The 19,635-nt window shown below is 32.6% G+C and overlaps 3 protein-coding genes across 3 annotated transcripts in view; 1 reads left to right on the top strand and 2 right to left on the bottom strand.

The window, feature by feature from the left end:
- The window catches only part of LOC140434554 (SANT and BTB domain regulator of class switch recombination), a 90,710-nt gene that overhangs the window by 31,024 nt on the left and 40,051 nt on the right, over positions 1 to 19,635 (bottom strand). The window lies entirely within an intron of this gene.
- On the bottom strand, positions 2,121 to 3,596 carry Zpr1 (zinc finger protein Zpr1). Its single transcript, XM_072522902.1, has one exon. The coding sequence runs from the start codon at positions 3,528 to 3,530 to the stop codon at positions 2,199 to 2,201; it is 1,332 nt and encodes a 443-aa protein (XP_072379003.1). The 5' UTR covers positions 3,531 to 3,596; the 3' UTR covers positions 2,121 to 2,198.
- Positions 3,703 to 18,451, top strand: Sec5 (exocyst complex component secretory 5). Its single transcript, XM_072522901.1, has 4 exons — positions 3,703 to 4,082; positions 5,105 to 5,368; positions 9,581 to 10,500; positions 16,925 to 18,451. Exons 1-4 carry the CDS (start codon positions 3,899 to 3,901, stop codon positions 18,200 to 18,202), a joined length of 2,646 nt encoding a protein of 881 aa, XP_072379002.1. The 5' UTR covers positions 3,703 to 3,898; the 3' UTR covers positions 18,203 to 18,451.

Here is a 19,635-nt window from a genome sequence, read left to right as displayed (position 1 = left end):
ATTAAAAATCAAAACATTTACCTTTTATAATTTTTTTGTGGGAGTAATATGTCAGTGAGTTTTAGGCGAAATGGGCGCAAAAAGCAAAAAATTTCGTTTTTCAGATTTTGTTAAATAAAAAATTAAGCACAATTTTTGCAACTGGCGCATATCGTGATTATTGATACAAGGTAGGTAAATCCTGAAGTGATTCCAGCAAAAAATAGACTCCTATGGAAAATGTTCAATTCAAAACAGATCTCGCCTCGACTATAAAGGGTATATGCAATTATTGTTCCCAACTTCTGAATAAGATCAGATTGTTTCTACCATCTCACTCGACTAGATAAGTGTGATTATTTCATGTATTGTTTCAGAGATTCAATTATGCACTCTTTTCATTCAAACCTAGAGTTTTGAGGCTAGCTAACTCCCTTTATGATTTACATCTGTTTGGGCAACTCCACCAGTCGTTTTAAAAGCAACTGGTAGGCTTAATATTTAAATGAAACATGTAATTATTTTGGTTTTTATTAAATTGGACTCATATTGTTATTTAAATAATTACATTTTGCTATTTTGCAATGTTTTTGTCTTGTTTGATATTTTAATTTAATATTATGTTTGATTGCTTGTACTGCTATTGTAATTAGCTACTTGTATTTCTACTCTATTGTAAAAAATGTATTTGCTCTTTTTATTAAATTGGGCTTGCTCAATCCTCTGGATATTATAAAAACAATTGAAATCATATATCAAAACAATAATATGATAGTCAGATAAGATGACAAATTATGGAACCTACAGGCATTAGAATACGACAGGGGAAACCCTAAGCCCTATGCTATTCAGTCAATTTTTAATCAGAATGAACTGTGAGGATAGTGAGGTGCTACATTCTTCCAGTGTTACTATATGGAGTTGAAGCCTGGACACACGCCACAGAAAAGCAGATTGAAGCCTTCGAGATGTGGATCTACAGGAGGATACTAAAAATATCATGTATGGACCATGTCACCAATGTTGAGGTCCTACAGTGCATGAGAAAAGAAAAGGAAGTGCTTAATATAGTGAAACAACATAAGCTTGAGTACCTCAGGCACGTGATGCGGAATGAAGAAAAATATCGAATCCTTTAACTCATTATGTAGGGTAAAGTATTTGGCAGGAGAGGACCGGGACGCCGTCGTATATCGTGGTTAAAAAACCTCCGACAATGGTTTGGGATGACCTCCGCGGAGCTGTTTCGCAACAAAACCATGATAGATTTGATGATCGCCAACATCCAGACCGGATAAGGCACTGAAAAAGAAGAATGAAGTCATAAAGAGCGGCAATAAAGGAAAAGGATACAGAATGGGGAACAATGAAATTAAAAATCTCTGTTAGTCAGATGATGCAATATTGATAGCTAAAATAAAGATAACCTTCAAAGGCTAGTTCACAGATTTAATATAAGAAGAAAAGAATTTAACATGATGATTTTAACTCAGAAAACTAGAACAGTAGTGATCAGTAAAGAACCAATCAGATGTAAAATAGTAATCGATGGAGTTAGAATTGAAAAAGTTATAGAAATAAAATACCTAAGCAGTATGCTGTCCAGCTATGGAGACATTGAAAAAGAAGTAAGAGATCAAAGAGCAAATAGATTTGCTAACACTATAAATATGGTATAACCGACACATTAACTGTGAGATGAAATCAAGAACATATAAAGCCAGTATAAGATCAATAAAGACCTATGCATCAGAAACTTCCTATTCTTTAGTTTTGCCTCTATCTTTACTATTATGTTCTGTTGTCTACACTGTTAGGTCTATTTATTCTGTATTACATTTATTTCCTTGACTTATAGATTTAGTTTTTTTCATTTAATTTTATATAAATATTTCTGGGACTTCTTTATTCATTTAAGGGTAGCCTGAATGCTGCTATGGATTTTTTTTTTCCACAGAATTTTTCAATTACAGAATCATGTGTGTTGAAATGATTTTCAGGTATATAATCTTTTAGGTGGTAGTTTGTAAAATTTGTTTATAATTACTACTTATTTTAGCATTAATAATTTAGTATTAGTATTCCATTAATATTAAAACTACTATTTTGAAAGTTAATACTGAAGAGAAATTATATAAAAGCAGTAGTAAATAATTTATTTACAATACTTATACAAAAATATCAACAGGTCCACATTATATACATATCAGTAAATAAAATTAATAATTTTCTGTATTTATATCATTAAGTCCCAACTCTTCATTTTGTTCAAATGTTCTTTCATAATGTATAATCCTTAGACCCTCGTCAGGCTGATTATCATCCCTCATTGTTTGAATGTAACTATTACCAGCTGGATCATCCAATACCAATGTAACAAATAATTTTCCAGAAAGAATATCTTCAAACTTGTTAAAGAATGCTTCAAATTCTTGTTTTGATTTAGGATCTACTGAATCACCAAAAATATGTTGTTTTGGATCACTCAGTTGATCTTTAATAGCTAGTATAATGCCTTCTACAGTAGTAAATCTACCTCCTAATGCATGAGGACCCACCTCAAGATCTAATTGGGGTATGCCAAGGGAACATGTTTCAGATTTCAGTAAATCTCTAGAAAAATCTTCCTTACTTTTGACATCTACTTCAATTTTAAGACCTCTTGGTTCTATTCCACTTCCTGATTTAACTTCATTTGTTTTATGTCCACATGCATCACATGTAGTTGCCATAATCACTACTTCTTTAAAGTGCGGAATATTTGTCATTTTCATATTGGTTTGACAAGGAGAATTACAAAAATGGCAATTTGTTGGAAATTGTAATACTTCCCCTTCTAAATCTTCTAATGTAAATTCACCTTCAGAAATAGGATGCAGTATAGCACTTTCCTCCTCACCTGTTATTTCACTTTGACTAAAAAGGCCCAATTGATGGTCTTGCTCTTTGTTTCTGATAAAATGTGTAGTTATACAGGAGTTATCAATCCTGGGAGCATTTGGATTCTCTATAAAACTGTTCCCAGAAATATCTTCTAATATTAGTGTAAATGAAGTTTTTACTTCTTTCAATTCTTGTAATTTATTTATAAATTCTTCAATTTGCTTTGCTGCTTCTGGATGTTGAATTTTCCTAACAGGTTGATCTTGCTCCAATCCTGCTATACTCCTATTGATAACACCTTCAACAGTAGTTACCTCTCCCTTTTGGCTTTTTGCAGGGATTTCGAAATCTAACTCTAGTAATTTTACACTGGTATAATCACTTTTTACCACTTGTCTGTTTAGATCTCTTTTTGTTGATACGATTAAAGTTATTCGCACTCCTTTCTCGGCAACAGGCGCGCCAGATTGAATTTCATTATTCTGATAACCACAGTGTTCACAAGTAAAGGACATCAGCACCAATTCCTTAAAGAAAGGAATTTTTGTTAAAAGTAATCTTGTTATGCCATCTTCATGACAATTCATGCAAAGTGATTCAATTTCCGTTGCTTCAGGTTCGGGATCATCTGGATTAAGATCACGAAAGATAGGTTTTGTTGCACCCATTCTGAAAAATGTTTTTCAATCAAATTACATGTGTTATGTATGATGTATGGTTTACTTACGTTTTTAGGTTAGGTTAGGTATTTTAGGTGTTGAAGTTGTGACAAGTTGTGTTTTATTTCGGAAATTTATTACTCTTTGGTTATTCATCTACTGATAACTTCAATTGATATTGACAGAAACACAACTGACAGTGACAACAACGTCAAAAATTAGGGTTATATTATTATTATTCTAGTTTTTATTTTTTTAATTTTCGATAACCCTATTGTTATTAATTTAAAATAAATTGAAAATTATAAATTTTCATTATAAGCAATGATATAATTTTCCCAATGCTTTTGTTTAGAGGCAACTAGAATCATATAAGTATGGCACCGCCCCCAATAGTCACAGGTCTTTCGCCAAATGAAGGACCACCAGGCACGAGAATCAAAATTCGAGGTGAAAATTTCGGTAGTCAACCATCGGATTTAATAGGTCTTACAATATGTGGAATGGATTGTCTTTTAACAGCCGAGTGGAAATCTCCTAATAAGATTATAGCTATTTCAGGTAATCTGCATTACCAAGTTACAGTCTACAAGAACTAGTTATTAAGTAACTGTCTTAGATATATTTCGTATTATATGTTTAACTCTCAGAATTCACATTATGTTTGTTTCAGCATTCAGTTTAATTATTTTTTATACAATTTTATTCAGTTTGTATTTATTGCATAAAGTTAATACAGTAGATTCCCTCTATAACGAGAACTGAAATAGCAGACTAATTAACTGGTCATAAGCCGATCTCGTTATATCAGACAACAATAATACTGCGCATACATATGAATATGTAGTTTTCTAAACCATTAACTTCCTATAGTGAAGCCATTCGGAGCAATATAAGATGCTAATAAATATTGTTTGAATGGCGTTTTTGAAGAAAAGTTATTTACTTTTATTGTCAATGAAATACATTACAACAAAAAAGAGTTCTTTACTTTTATTGTCAATGAGATATGAACAAAAAATCTGTACTTACATTTTTTTCCAACTACATAATGTATAAAGCGTAGTTTCAAGGATAACATAAACTATTGCTTCTGCAATTTTAAGAACTCTGTCATTTTTGATTGCTTTAAATTGTCCAGTATCATTCTATCTATCATATTTTCTAAAGATGTGAAACAGTTGTATTTATTCATTGTAAAGAAGTTTATTGCAGGCGGCAGTTAAATTTATTGAGGGGCCATTTCAAAAGGTATTTATTTATAGCCACTGCCGGGTCAAAAACGTAAAAAACACGTTTTTGGATCTTATTATTTTCTGGTTATAACCAAATTTGCCTCCCTATATAGAGTTATATTTCAATAAAAAATTCACAGGACATCTAATGTATCTCATAAGCGAAACCTCGTAATGACTGTGTTCATTATAGAGGGAGTATACTGTATAACATAGCTTTAAAAGACTAATTAACACTGAAACTTTATGGCTTCAGAACAGTTTTGAAGTGATTATTTACATAATTTTGTGTTTCATTTTATTTTTTAGTCAATGTTAAGTATACTCTAATTCCTTTGACATGTTTAGGTCCAATAAAAGGTAAAGGAGATGTCATAGTAACCACAAAATATGGTGGAACAGGTACATGTAATGTTACCTTCAGGGGATACCATTTAGCTACAATTGGACCTTTAAAGGAGAGTGCAGTTTGGGTAGAAGAAACTCCCATATATTCTTGGGGTAGACATTCTTTAAGTCCAAGTAGTTTTCAACAAGAAGATCCTCTAGGCTTGTCTGTAGAAGAGGCAGAGAACAAAATTAGTGAAGAGGAACTCTTAGGATATTTTCCTGGTATGTTTTATATGTACTTTACAAATATTCATTGTAATAGTATTAATTATCTATTATTATTTTGGAATTATCTCCTACTGGACACCTACTCCACATGTTTAGTATAAAATCAAAGGTATTATCCACATAGGAATACTATATAAAGTATTGACAGTAATTATTAATGTGTATTGCATATTGAGAATATGAAAGAGTAATGGATAAATATAAACATTGAGGTGAGGCAGCACCAGAAAGATCTATGTAGGTTTGATAGTAGGAGTCATTAATGGATAAGTATGAATTACCAAATGCATGTAAGTTAAATGTAAATAAATGTCGGATTCTTCTTCTTCTTATGACGTCCCCATTAACAGAGGTTGGCGACCACATTTTTAAAAGCTTCTCTGTCTTTTGAAACGTAGAATAATTCGTCTACAGTCATGTTTGTCCAGTCTCGAATATTTCGCAGCCATGACTTCCTCTTTCTACCTATTCCCTTTTTGCCATCGACTCTACCCTGCATGATGACCTGCAGAAAACTATATTTATCATTTCTCAGTATGTGTCCAAGGTATGCAGTCTTGCATACTTTCATTGTTCTCAACAATTTTTTGTCTCGACCCATCCTTCTCAGCAGTTCCTCATTGGTGATCCTGGCAGCCCATGGAATTGTCAACATTCTCCGGTATATCCAAATTTCAAAGGCTTCAAGCTTCTTAACTATTAGCGCTTTTAATGTCCATGTTTCTACCCCGTACAATAGTTGCGACCAGACGTAACATTCCACAAACCAAAGTCTCAGTGCAATATTCAGATTTTTGTCACAGAACAATTGCTTGAATTTTAAGAACGCTGCCCTTGCCATTTCTATTCGTACCCTGATCTCTTGGTCTATTATGTGGTAATTATCTACACATGCAGGGATTAAAACAACTAATCCTTCAGGACTACCACCCCTTTTAGGTTAACCTTGCATACACATAAATTTGTGAATTATGGCGGTATAGCATATGTATAAATTATAAAGAAGTATTTAAAATATTAGATTAAAACCAAAAAAAGTTATTAAAACTGCACCAGATTCTTCTTTCTTATGTTTACTTTGGTAGTCATTAGATATTTCATAAGTTTTAGGTGTGTGCTCTTAAAAGTAGAAGAATATATGTGTGGTTTGCTAAAGAAAACAGATAAATCAAAATTTGAGTTTTTTCAGTAAGTGAAAAAAACCATTTGACAATTAACCGCCTAAGTAAAAGTAGCTTATATTAATTACAGTTATGTATATAAGGTACATTTAATACAATACAAAATGAAAAAAACATAAATTGTAAATATTTTGGATTTTGATTGACTGTCCAGTTAGATCTTTCTTTATTAACTTAACATATAAGGCACAAATGCACATTTTAACTTAACAAAAAAACAAATATTATCATTCTAAATTAAAAAAAAACATAAATATTATTTATGAAATAAAAATTAAGGATCAAACTGATAAAACAGCAAAAGCATAAAATTTTAATTAATGTATTTCTTCATCATCACTTACAAAATTGGGGTGCATATTTTGAGCTGTAGCATTCATATGTAAGCCTTGATAAAAATTATAAAAGAAAGTAGGAGTTTAAGGCAGTAGCGAGATAAGGTCTGTTTTTTCTCTCTAGAAACAGGAACTGGCTGATTTGTTATAATAGGAACTTACAAAGGTAGTTCGCCCCCTCTTCTGTTGAAATCAACAGTTTTAAGTTGGTCTTCTCCGGTCGATACATCTGGAAGGTTACCGAACACAGATAAATGTCGTCTGGAGATGCAACCGTTTTATGGGCTAAGTCGAAATAAGCATGTTCGGTACATTATGATCTCTCACCTTAATATTCGAAGAGGATGAGAGTTATTATTTTATCCACGACATGTGTAAATAATAAATTATATGTTCTGTCTCAGGTGGTATGATCATTTGCAGATGTTTGTACAGACTAGCTGGCTGTCTGATTTGCTCCTTTACTTGCAATAGATTAATACCACAAGTAACAACCAGCTTTACCTGTGCTGTTATCATGAACAGTCAAATTAAAAATGTCCACAGCTGTCTCTTATAAAATGCAACCAATGATTTTAAATCTGGAGTTGAAGCACTTTTGTAGGTCGAAAGTATATGTACTTAAATTTGGAACAGTTGTGACAGTTTTCTTTTTTTCATCATACATTTGATCAGTTCCTATTTGCAAGGACCTGAATTTTTTGTAAAGTTATGTGAGACAGCAAGTACTTTTTCGAAGTGTGCCTTTGTAAATAGTGACTTTGATACAGTGGAAGTGAAAGTATATGTTTTTTTTATTTCTATTTGTTTCTCTTCACTAATTTTCTTTTTTCATAGTCTTTTCTCTCTTATCTGTTACATTAGTACCTATGACGGTAGATTGTATCTTACTGGCGATAGTTAAAATGAAGTTTTTGCTTTCTTCAAAAACGTTAAGAAGACAGCCATAGATAGGTTCATTTTTGTCGTATATAAAAGAGAATAAACCAAAGTTCTTGAGCGACGTGAAGTAGTTCGTTTCACTTGAATAATAGATGCCATGTATGTTGTGCTCTTTAAGTATGAAAAAATATCACTCACCTTCCTCTAAAATCATTTTTTTGAGAGGTCTACACATTGTTTACTACCTGGTTTCTTTTTTTTTAATCAGTTACTTTCAAACTCAGAATAGCTAGTCATTTTATGTATGTATTTAGCTTTGAGTGTAGATTTTGATGAAATGTACATACTATACATGTCACAGGTTATACCAATAACTAAAACCCACAAGGAAACTAAGTTCCTGTAGTTGGCTGTATACCATATAATAAAAATTTTTCCAATAAAATCCTTTATAAAAAGGTATATAAAAAACCCAGTCGGGCTATGTTAAAAAGACAAAACGTTTTCGGAATAAGTATTCCATCATCAGTGTCAATATATTACATGAATGTAGCCACTAAATATGAGGGTAAAAACCCTTTAAAAATTAATATATGAAGTTTAGTTTACATTATGTCGTGTTTACAAATAGGATGGTAAACACCAGTTGCTTTAATAAAGTCCTCGTAGACATACCGTCTCAGGACTTGCAACTTAATGTAGAGTCATATGTCGCCATGTTACCAATCCAACGGTAACTTTACCATCCTATTTGTAAACACGACATAATGTAAACTAAACTTCATATATTAATTTTTAAAGGGTTTTTACCCTCATATTTAGTGGCTACATTCATGTAATATATTGACACTGATGATGGAATACTTATTCCGAAAACGTTTTGTCTTTTTAACATAGCCCGACTGGGTTTTTTATATACCTTTTTATAAAGGATTTTATTGGAAAATTTTTTAATAACTAAAACATTAGAAAGAAATATGAAACATGAAAAACACAATGTAATGAATACTCCCATTACCAATTAAATAAAAACATTGTTTACATAATATCCTTTTCTCATGACTCCCTCAATCTTTTTTGCTAGTGAGCATTCCACTGATAACTGGACAAATTCACCTAATCAGTTAAGTCAAACGTGTTGGTTAGGTAGAGATAGTGCAAACACTACTGACCACGGCGCAGTAGACGAAATTTGGTTTACAATAGAACATTTCTGCCTTTACATGAATTTTGACTCCCCCTTCACGCAGCTCCATGGTCAGGAGTGTTTGCACTATCTTTACAAGCCGATCTAAATCAGATAAAAGGTCTTGCCTGGCTGACTTCATCTCTAAATATAACATTTGACTTGCCTAAATATATTTTTTTAGACGTTTTTAATAAATAAAATTTTTTTCTTAAAAATTGACTTGTCTGCTTTAGTCTGTCGACCACACATAATATAATAAAACAATTTAGAAATTTTGAATTGTTTATTTAATTTGACTTCAAATAACAGAGCATCTCAGTGTGATGTCACCACATTATCATTATTGTTGACAGAGAATAGACTGATTTTGACCAGTGTCAAAACATAAGCTATCAGTATAAAGAAAATATAATTTTTGAAATGTTATTTTGTTGTGTGGAGCATAGTAAGGAGAAGAGAAATTTATAGCTGTTTTTATATACAATTCTATTTTTTTTGTTTGCTAGTATTAATTGTTATACCCACATTAAAATCAAATTGTACTTACCTGATTGCTTACGTGGCTTTTGATTTCAATATTTCTAAATATCTCTGTATACTTACTGTTACCTGTTTTCAGGTAAATGTGGAGACATTGGTAGTCAGCATTTTTCACCTGCGTGGTTCCTTTTAGAAAATCATCAAACAACAAGTTTCAACGATTTAAAAGCTGGTCTAAACCATCTAACTAGAAAAGTGCAAAGTCAAAAAGAAGGCCAACTTTCTTTCTTGAAGGCAAATTTGAATAGTGTCATGGATCAAATCGACACTTTAATGAACTTACGTGAAAAATACGAAAAAGAATCTTCAGTATTTGGAAGTACACCAACAATTAAATTGGAAAGAGCCATCAAGGAGTCTGAACGAGAAGCCAGAAAACTATTCGATGATGTTTTAGCGAGAAAAGACAGAGCTGAAAAGACAAGAAACGCATTGAATGTTTTACAAAGATACAAATTTTTGTTTTGCCTTCCGTGTGTTATAGAAAGAAACGTAAAAAAGGGAGATTATGACATAGTTATAAATGATTATATGCGAGTAAAAAATTTATTTGATAAAACAGAAGTGCCTATATTTAGGGAAGCCCTAAATGAAGTTGAAAAGCGTATTGTAGAGCTACAAACCAAATTACACAAAGACTTACAGACAATGCCTATTACCGTAGAACAACAGAAGCGTCTTATTCGCTATTTGGTTAATTTAGAATGTCCCTTCGATGCTGCTTGGGACGCCATTAAAAGTAGATGGGAGTACATAAATCAAAAGTTTAAGGAAATATACACTTTCCATAAATCTACGGACAAATCCGAAGCTTCAAAAAAGCAGAATTCTTCGTCAAAATACTCAAAATCACAAATCGAAGTGAACATAGTACCAGCTTGTGTCAATTTTACAGATGAAATATGTGTGGTTACCTCAGAAATATTTCCAGATTTGTGGAAAATTGGTCAAGCATACTTTTCTGGAGAGTTGCAGGTGAAAATTGAAGCGGGAAGACAGGTAACAATATATATTTTTTTTATTTTGAATTATATAATTGAATTAAAAATATTTGCGCCAACTTTTTGACTGGCAACCTATTATCAATGTATTCTTTTAATTTTTGAACTACGTATGAACGAAGTGATCCTGCAGTGGAATCTTGTACTACTAAAAGAGGTAACTATTTGTAAAGTGATAAGGGTGAGTGTGCAGTTAGTCAACACCGACCGAGATGGTGGATATGGAGATAAAGGTGAGACGGAAAGAAAAACAAGTAGGACATCAGAAAGTAAAGTGGTGGAAGTTAAAGGATAAGAATTTGACGAAAGTCGTCAAGAGTAGAGTGCTGGAACAATTTGAAGAAAAAGATACAATAAATGACTGATGGGAAGCCAACAACAAAGTTATGTATTCAACTAGTAGGAGATGAAGTGCTAGGAAAAAAATCTAGTAAAGGGCCTGTGCAACAGAAGATTAGGAAGAAGAAAGAGTCTAGAAAGAGGTATGATAGGCCCAAAAGAGATGAAGATAAGGATAAATATTAGATAGCAAAGAGGGAAGCAAAGCGCGTTCTAGCTACTGCTAAGGAAAGATCGTCTGCATAGCAAGAGACAAGTCATCAAAAGACTTGACTCACGTGCGGCAGATTAAGAGTGTTAATTCAATGTTGAAATAAAACAAAGGTGTTATGTGTACTGAGTACTTTAGAAAGTTGCTAAATGAAAAACACCAGAGATACCAGGGATAACGAGAGATGCGATTGTCGAGGCTTTATATAAGATATAGAATGGAAGACAGTATGACCTGATGGAATACCTGTGGAGGTTTGGAAGACATTAGGAGGGCATTGATGTGTTGTGGTAACTGATGAGTAGGATATATTTATGAGGAAGAAAGTATGCGCAATGTACGGAGGGAGAGTGTGATGTTACCACTGTATAAAGATAAAGGGGACATTAAGGACTGTAAGAACTATAGAGGGATAAAGTTAATGTCGCACACAATGAAAATTTGGGAGAAAATTGTAGAGCAAAGGTTAAGTAGACAGACATTGATAGAACAGTTTGGGTTTATGCCAGGAAGGAAGATAACAGATGTCTTGTTTGCTTTGAGACAGTTGATAGAGAAACACGGCTGGAAGAAAAGAGAGCTACATTTGGTATTTATAGATCTAGAGAAGGTGTACGATACAGTTCCCAGTTTGAGAGAGAAATGTGTTCCTGAGAAGTATGTAAGGCTAAAGAAGAAGTTGGTGAGTTGGAGAAAGGCTATTGAAGCCTTAAGGTTAGCAGGTCGAAAATGGAGTGGAGAAAATATGTGATTGGGAGGAACAGGAAGGATTGGAAATATCGAATTGCTTAGGAAAAAATTAGCACGAGTAGGAGAATTTAAATACCTTTACTCCCACACAATGAAAAATGGGAGACTAGATCGAGAAAGTGTTAGAACAGAGAATTAGAATACCTTCTAATTCTCTGTTAAATGGAGTCTGTTCGTTTTTGTTAATATAAATTTCTTTAAAACTCACTCATGCTATGGTGAAGAGATTGGTGAGAGTTAGATTACATTGTACAGAGGGTAATGTCCAGGATGGAAATATAAGTGTAGTTGACTCATCAAAGATTTTGGAATTGAATACTATCAGATGATAAATACCTTCTAATTCTCTGTTAGCTGAAAGGTCTAGTTCTGTTCGATTTTGTTAAATATAAATTTCTTTAAACGCTCACCAATGCTACGGTGAGCATTGAGAGCTACAGTGAGCACTGAGAGATGGATGCGACTTTCACTTGAATGTTTGCTGCATAAGCTGTCGAAATTTGAAGCTGGTTAAACATTGTAAACTTTCAATAGGGCTGGTGCGAAAAGCCTCTGTAGCTATTCTTAATGCTCTATTGTACATAATTTCGAGTTAAGCTAGTACTGCCTTCTTGATAGAAGAGTAAATTATTGACCATAATCAGGTTTGCATCGTTTAAGTGGTTTGTAAATGTGTTTAAATCTTTTAAAATCTGATCACCAATTGTTGCTATACAAAGTTCTCATTAAATTAAGCCCAGTTTGGTAGGATATCTTAATGTGTATAATGTGCATCTTCCTAGATAGTTATTTATCAAAAAATGTTTGTACAAACTTTATATGGTCGACATATTCTAAACTGTTTCCATAAATCAGCAGATCTGGATATGTAGCATGCCGCTGTTTTGAGAATATTATACATTTTGTTTTCATTGTACAAAATTGTATGCCCATAGTGTTTTGTATTGAGACGATATTTTTTCATTTTAAATATAGTACCAGATCATCCGTAAATAATAATTTCGCTTTGAAAAGTTGCGGTAGAGACCATTGATACGGACTGTAAATTCCCAAGCCATTTCGAATGCTTTTGTTATGTCAAAAAAATACAGCAAGATATTCTCGTCCAGTAGAAAAACTTTTCTGGCTCTAAATCTATCAAATTATCCAGAGTTGACCTATTTCTACGAAATCCAAAAATGAGACCGTTTTCTTCTTATTACATCACGCAATGTTTTAAAAACTTGAACGTTAATTATTTGTTGACTGTCTGACAGATGTTCTACGATGTAAACTTCCATTGTGAAGACTGATGTTACTTCCAGATCATAAACACAAATCCACGACTCTTCACGATAATGATCGTTTTAAACACATTTTCTTTTCATAACGATCATTTAGAATTGTCATATTTCGATTATCCACGACGACTTCTAAGTTATTATCTTCCTGCTATGTCGTGAGTAATTTTGTAATAAATTTGGCACAAATACGAGCCATTCCAATAGTTTCGATTAGATTTCTCGAAACGCAAGTCTTCGAAATTCTAAGATCGCTTTCTAATTCGGGGATAGTCGATCGACATTCTTCTTTACTCGCATATCAAAATATTTTCGTGCCCTTTGTAATGTAACGCGTAGCAGAAAGTGGGTTATTGTCAACAATGTGATAATTTTTAAATGGATTGCACCATTTTGTAGTTTTTTTCAAACTATGGTATACGGCCAGGGATTTTCCCTTTTAATTTTTTTTAGATTCTATCTTATCCAATTTGCATTTAATAGTTCTTTTGTTATGACTATTTAAGCTAAATTCATCTAGATTTAATACTTTCGCGGGTTTTAACTTGCTTTTATATTGTTCTGTATTAGATTTTAGTGTATCTGTGTCTATATTCCAAGTTTTTCTATTTTTTTTTTCAAATACAAAAAAAATGCAATCTCAGAAGTGGCAACCGCTGACAGTAAACGAAAATCCAAAATAAGTGTAGAATCACAAAACATGCTGAAACAAAGAAAAGATCTTCTGAGACAAAACAAAAAAGATACTGCAGAATTTAAGGAACTTGATCGGGTAATAAGAAAACAGATAAAAGAGGACATTAAAAGACATCAAGAAGACCGTATAGAACAAGTCATAGAGAAAAACCGAACGCACCAAACCGAAATTAGGAAAGAAAACATAATAACCATTAAAAATGAACAAGGACAACTAGAAAAAAGTAAATCTGATATAGCAAACTCAATTGAAAAGTTCTACGCCGATCTGTATCGTTCCAGAAACAATCCTCCTAACTCCTCAAAGCAGAACTTGAAAAGGCAGATAACAAATGTCAACTCAGAAGTGATGCCCGAAATAAGCCACGCAAAAATAGAAAGGGCAGTAAAAGAAATAAAAAGGAATAAAGCTACTGGAAGCGATGGAATCCTAGCAGAAATGCTGAAGGAAGGCGGAGAAGAAGCCATCACATATCTAAAAATACTATTTAATAAATGTCTATTCGAAGGCAACATACCTGAAACAATGGAATACTGCTAAAACAATACTAATACACAAAAAGGGAGACACCACAGACCTGAAAAATTATCGACCAATTTCACTTCTTTCACAACTTTACAAAACCTTTATAAAGATTATTACAAACAGGTTAACAATTAAATTTGACGGATATCAACCAGTAGAACAAGCCGGATTTAGAAAAGGGTACAGCACCTGTGACCATCTATATACTTTGAAAATCCTAATAGAAAAGACTAACGAATACTATGTTATTCTCCCATTATGTCTGGCTTTTATAGATTATGAAAAAGCTTTTGATAGTGTAGAACTGTGGACAATAGAAGAAGCATTAGTCAACAACCGGATCGACTCCAGGTACAGAATATTAATACATAATATTTACGAACAAGCTGAAATGATAGTGACGTTGGGTAATGGAATCGAAACAAGACCAGTAAAAATCAACCGAGGCGTAAGACAAGGAGACACAATATCTCCAAAATTATTTACAGCTGCCCTAGAAGATATCTTTAAGTCAATAGACTGGGACAATAAGGGAATCCCTATTAACGGAAGATACTTGAACCATCTTAGATACGCAGATGATGTAGTACTAGTAGCCGACACGTGGAATGCACTGAATACGATGATTGAAGAGCTACACACAGAATCCCTAAAAAAGGACTGAAAATGAATTTCAGCAAAACTAAACTAATGTCAAACAAAGATGACAAACCTATGATAAACATCCAAGGGACCGAGATAGAACACGTAGATGAATATACATATTTGGATCAAAATGTCAAGGTAAGCAAAGAAAATCAGACTACCGAAATAAGCAGACGTGTAAAAATGGGATGGGCAGCATTCGGAAGACTCTCATATGTACTTAAAAATAAAAATATACCTCAAAGACTGCGAACCAAAGTGTTCAATTACTGTATCCTACCTGTACTTACATATGGAGCTTAAACCTGGACATTCACTAAAATAAACATGGAGAAGATCAGAAAACCTCAGAGAGCTATTGAACGACAGATGCTGGGTATCTCACTCAAAGACCATAAAACCAATGAAGACATTCGTAATAGAACAAAAGTAAAAGATGCTGTCGAACAGGCAGCTAAACTGAAATGGGCTGGACATAACGAACGTCTTAAGGATGGCCGATGGAATAAAGAAATCGGGAATTGGCGGCCATATAAAGCCAAAAGACCACGAGGAAGACCGCAAATGCGATAGAGCGACGATATTAAAAGAGCTGCAGGAACAATGTGTAAACGTCTCACAAACAAGAGAGATGAATGGCGAGAATTAGGAGAGGCCTATATTAGGTAATCCAAATAGAGAGAAGGGCTTAAAAAAATATCATCCAATTTAGTTACTTTAGCTCTAGAAGATATGTTTAGAAGTTTAGAATTAACAAATAAAGGAGTGACAATAGACGGCGAAAACCTGAACCATCTGAGATTTGCCGATGATGTTGCTTTAATAGTAAAAGACGAAGAATAATTACAGGAAATTGCAGTTATTAGACATATATACAAAATGAAAAGAAATATGATTAAAAATAAATCTAGCGCAAACTAAATATCTAACAAACGAATCTCTAGATATAACTGAGAATAAAACTCTGGAAAATAATAATATAGAAAAGGTTGAGTCGTATATATACTTAGGACCAAAAATCGAACTATCCAAGGTTAACCTAAAGGCTGATCTAAATAGAAGATATTCCTTAACATGGTTAGCAGCATTTGGAAGATTACAAACAGTATTTAAATTAAACTTACCAAATACTTTAAAAGGCAAAACCTTTTGATCAGTATGTAAACACAGGCTTTTAACAAATACGTAGTCCACAAACTTCAAGTGACTCAGAGAATGCTCAAGTGATTCAGAGGAACGGAGAATGCTCAACATAAACATTAGCGATTGCAAATTCAATGAAGATATAAGGAGATGATCAAAAGTAACAGGTGTAATCCAAAAGATTGCCAGTTAAAATGGAACTGATCAGGATAGATAAGGAAGAATGGAAGACAACCATTGAACGAGGCAAATTTTTGAATAATGACCAAGAGCAAATAAGAGAATAGGCAGATCTCATCATCAAGTGAATGGCTGGTCTCGAATGGATGCAAAAAACAAGAAATAAAAATGATTGGATGGACATTCGACGATGGATGGAATAGTTGTTGATGATGATAAATTGTCTATTAGCTGTTTGCGTTTAATACAGCCATCTGTCAGACATAGTTCTAGTCCAACTGGCTAGGGCTATGCTTAAGATTAAGCATAGCCCTAGCCAGGGTTAAGAGTTAAGATGTTTAAGGTATACCTGATTATTTGAAATTTTGGTCTGTAGGTTAAGTTAATTTAATTCATTTTAACATTCCTCCGTGTCTTTGAATTGTGCCAGTAGCTTTATGTTTTAAAATAGTGGTTTTATTTCCGATGTTAGTATATTAGGTAATGTTATTTAATTTATTTATGGTTCTTTCTTGTATCATCTAAATTGTAGAGAAATGAGTTATTTAGCCTCGTAGATCTTTGCATATTACGATCTAATTTATTTTCTTTATAACTATTTATATTTATGTATTTTTACATTATTTTTATTACCTGATTTTTTCAATTTTAGGTCGAATACAAACATATGGTTCTAACTGCCATTGAATCGTTTTCTAAATACGTACGAGTTAGCATCATTCCAAATACTCTAGATAAATCTGATCGTGTCCAGTACGGTTCTTTAACCACTTTGGACCGTGACGAAGTAGCGCTGTACCTTCCAGAATTACTACGCTCAGTGCGCTCTACATACTCCACACTAATTCAACTAGATCTACCCAATGAAGCTTTAGATATAGTATCTGCTTTGCTTATAGATATGCGAATTTACTGCATGAGCACCTTATTCCAACAAACAGCCGAACAAATTAAGCAACTATCAGAAAATTGGAAAATAAGTTTTAGCGGAAAATATACGGGTGTTACCGAACTACCTTTGAAGTTTTTAAGGTTAATTGAAGATGTTATACAAATTGTTAAAGAATCTGCTTTATCGGTCGAACAAAGAGAAACATCTCTTTTAGATAGTTCTTCTGCACAAAAGGAACTCGAAAAGCAAGTCGACAATATTTTAGGTTCTTTTTATGATGTCCTCAATAATCTTTCATCGACTGAAGATTATGATTATTGTGATGATAATTCACCAGTGGTTTCTCAGTTAATAGGAACACCTGTAGGTCCTCATAAAACAGGAGCACCGCATGATATCCCGACTTGGGAGAATCGGTTGCTGATAACCTTATCGAATTGTATATTTACAAAAATTACTATACTTGATGAAATTTCTAAAAAGTTCAGAGAAACAGGATTCTCCTCCATAGATGGCCCTATCAAGACGAATAAAAATAAATATGATTCCTTAGAAAAATCAATTTTAGATAAATATTTGGAGCAAAAGAGTGATCCTCTTGTTGGTACCATAGAACCTTCTATGTATTTGGGTCGGTTTGATTGGGATATCAACGTGCCTCCTACAGACATTCGCCCTTACGCCAAAGAATGTGTGAATAACCTTATTAGTGTACATTCTGAAATAAATAACATTTCAGTTAATCTTCTAGACAGTATTTTGGTCAAAATTGTTGAAACAATCGCTGAAGAACTATATAGGCTTATGTCATGTGCCCAGAAGTTTAGTAAGGAAGGTGCTCAGCAAGCTGTTGTAGATATCGAATGCCTCCAGTGGATATTTACGAACTACTTGTCCGAAAATGCGAAAAGTTATTTTAAGGAAGCTTTGGCACATGTTCCAGAGTTAAACAAATCTGATAAGTTGTTAGTTGAAGATATTCTGAAACAATGTAAAGTGAGGATGAAAACTCAAATTTTATGTTTAAGGAAAAAGTAATAAAATTCACCTTTAAAATTAATGTATAAGCTTTAAATATGATATGTATGTATTTATTGAAATAAAAAGATAGTATTTAATATTGATTTAAACAAATAATTCCTGCTTTGTTTAGTTTTGATCTTCTGTAAATCACTCTTAGTTGAGTATTTGTTGAATTTTTAGATAAATGTATCATTCTTATATTAAGCGCCAACTTTGTTTATATATTGTTAACAATTAAATATTAAAAGCGAAGAATTTTATTAATGATAGTATAGCGTCACAAAAAATTGTACCCATTACCCCAGCCTAGAAAACGAAAAAAGGTAAAAAAAATATTGCAGGTATCTGATAGCTTTAAATAATTAAATAATAAGGAGGATATAGTTAATGAAAAATAAGTATCGAAGTACTGTCAGATCGGCCCCTATTTTTTATAAACAAAGGCCAAAGACCGAAAATGTAGATTTTTACCTGTAGCATTCTTTGATTTTATTAAAAGAAATTTTTATATTTAGAAGCTATTATGTTACAAATACAAGTTCAAATCATTAATAATTTGTCGACATAGTTGCAAAAACTCATGTTAATGTTAATACATGTTGCAATAATATTTTAACGTAAGTACATAACACCTTGATAACAAGGGTATTATGTGTCTTTATACAGACATTTATGTAAGTGTGCAGAATTTCAAATACATGGGTTTGTTAGTTATTATAACGAGTTTTAGTTATTTGTTAAATATTATTTAAAAGTTTAAAAATTTATTGCTGCTTACCGTATCCCTTTACAGTTATTTCACAAAGAGCATGGATTCTGAAATATTAAAACTATAAAGAAAAGTAAAAAAACAAATTATTTTTGCAAAGATTTTATTATATTTAAATTAAAATCATTAAGCAAAGTCACGTTTTTTTGCTTGTAAACGAATAGAATAACTATAATTTTTTATGGTATTTAAATAAGGAATTTTCAAGAATAGATCGAACGGAACAGAACAACTTGGAACGGTATCCTATAACATTCGCAAGAAATAATTCTGGAAAATAACAAAACCATACAAAAAACGATTATAGGAAAAACTTAAAATGATAGGAAATAAATTCCAAATTTCAACAAGCTTCAAAACACTAAACACATTGAGATCTATTTTATTTAAAACTAAATCTAGCAATTAACAAGATTGAACAAAGAATTGTATTTACAAAGTACCCTATGAATGTGTGGATAACTTTATTAGTGTGCATTCTGAAATGTGTCCATTCCTACCAATTCAACGACGAGGATAAGTGGTATCAAGAAGATTTTTCACGGCGTGTTTACAAAGGCACGTCTACAAGAAGTATTGGCAAACATATTGTAAGAGATTATAGTAGGCCTCTCCATTTAGTATTTTGGGTAATTCATATGGCCCTATCAAACGATTGTTAATTATTCCAGCCCTTAAA

This window comes from Diabrotica undecimpunctata, chromosome 2, assembly GCF_040954645.1.
Source record: "Diabrotica undecimpunctata isolate CICGRU chromosome 2, icDiaUnde3, whole genome shotgun sequence".
NCBI lineage: Eukaryota > Metazoa > Arthropoda > Insecta > Coleoptera > Chrysomelidae > Diabrotica > Diabrotica undecimpunctata.
The sequence above is the reverse complement of the archived record's forward strand: the minus strand, read 5'-3'. Positions and strand labels throughout refer to the sequence as shown.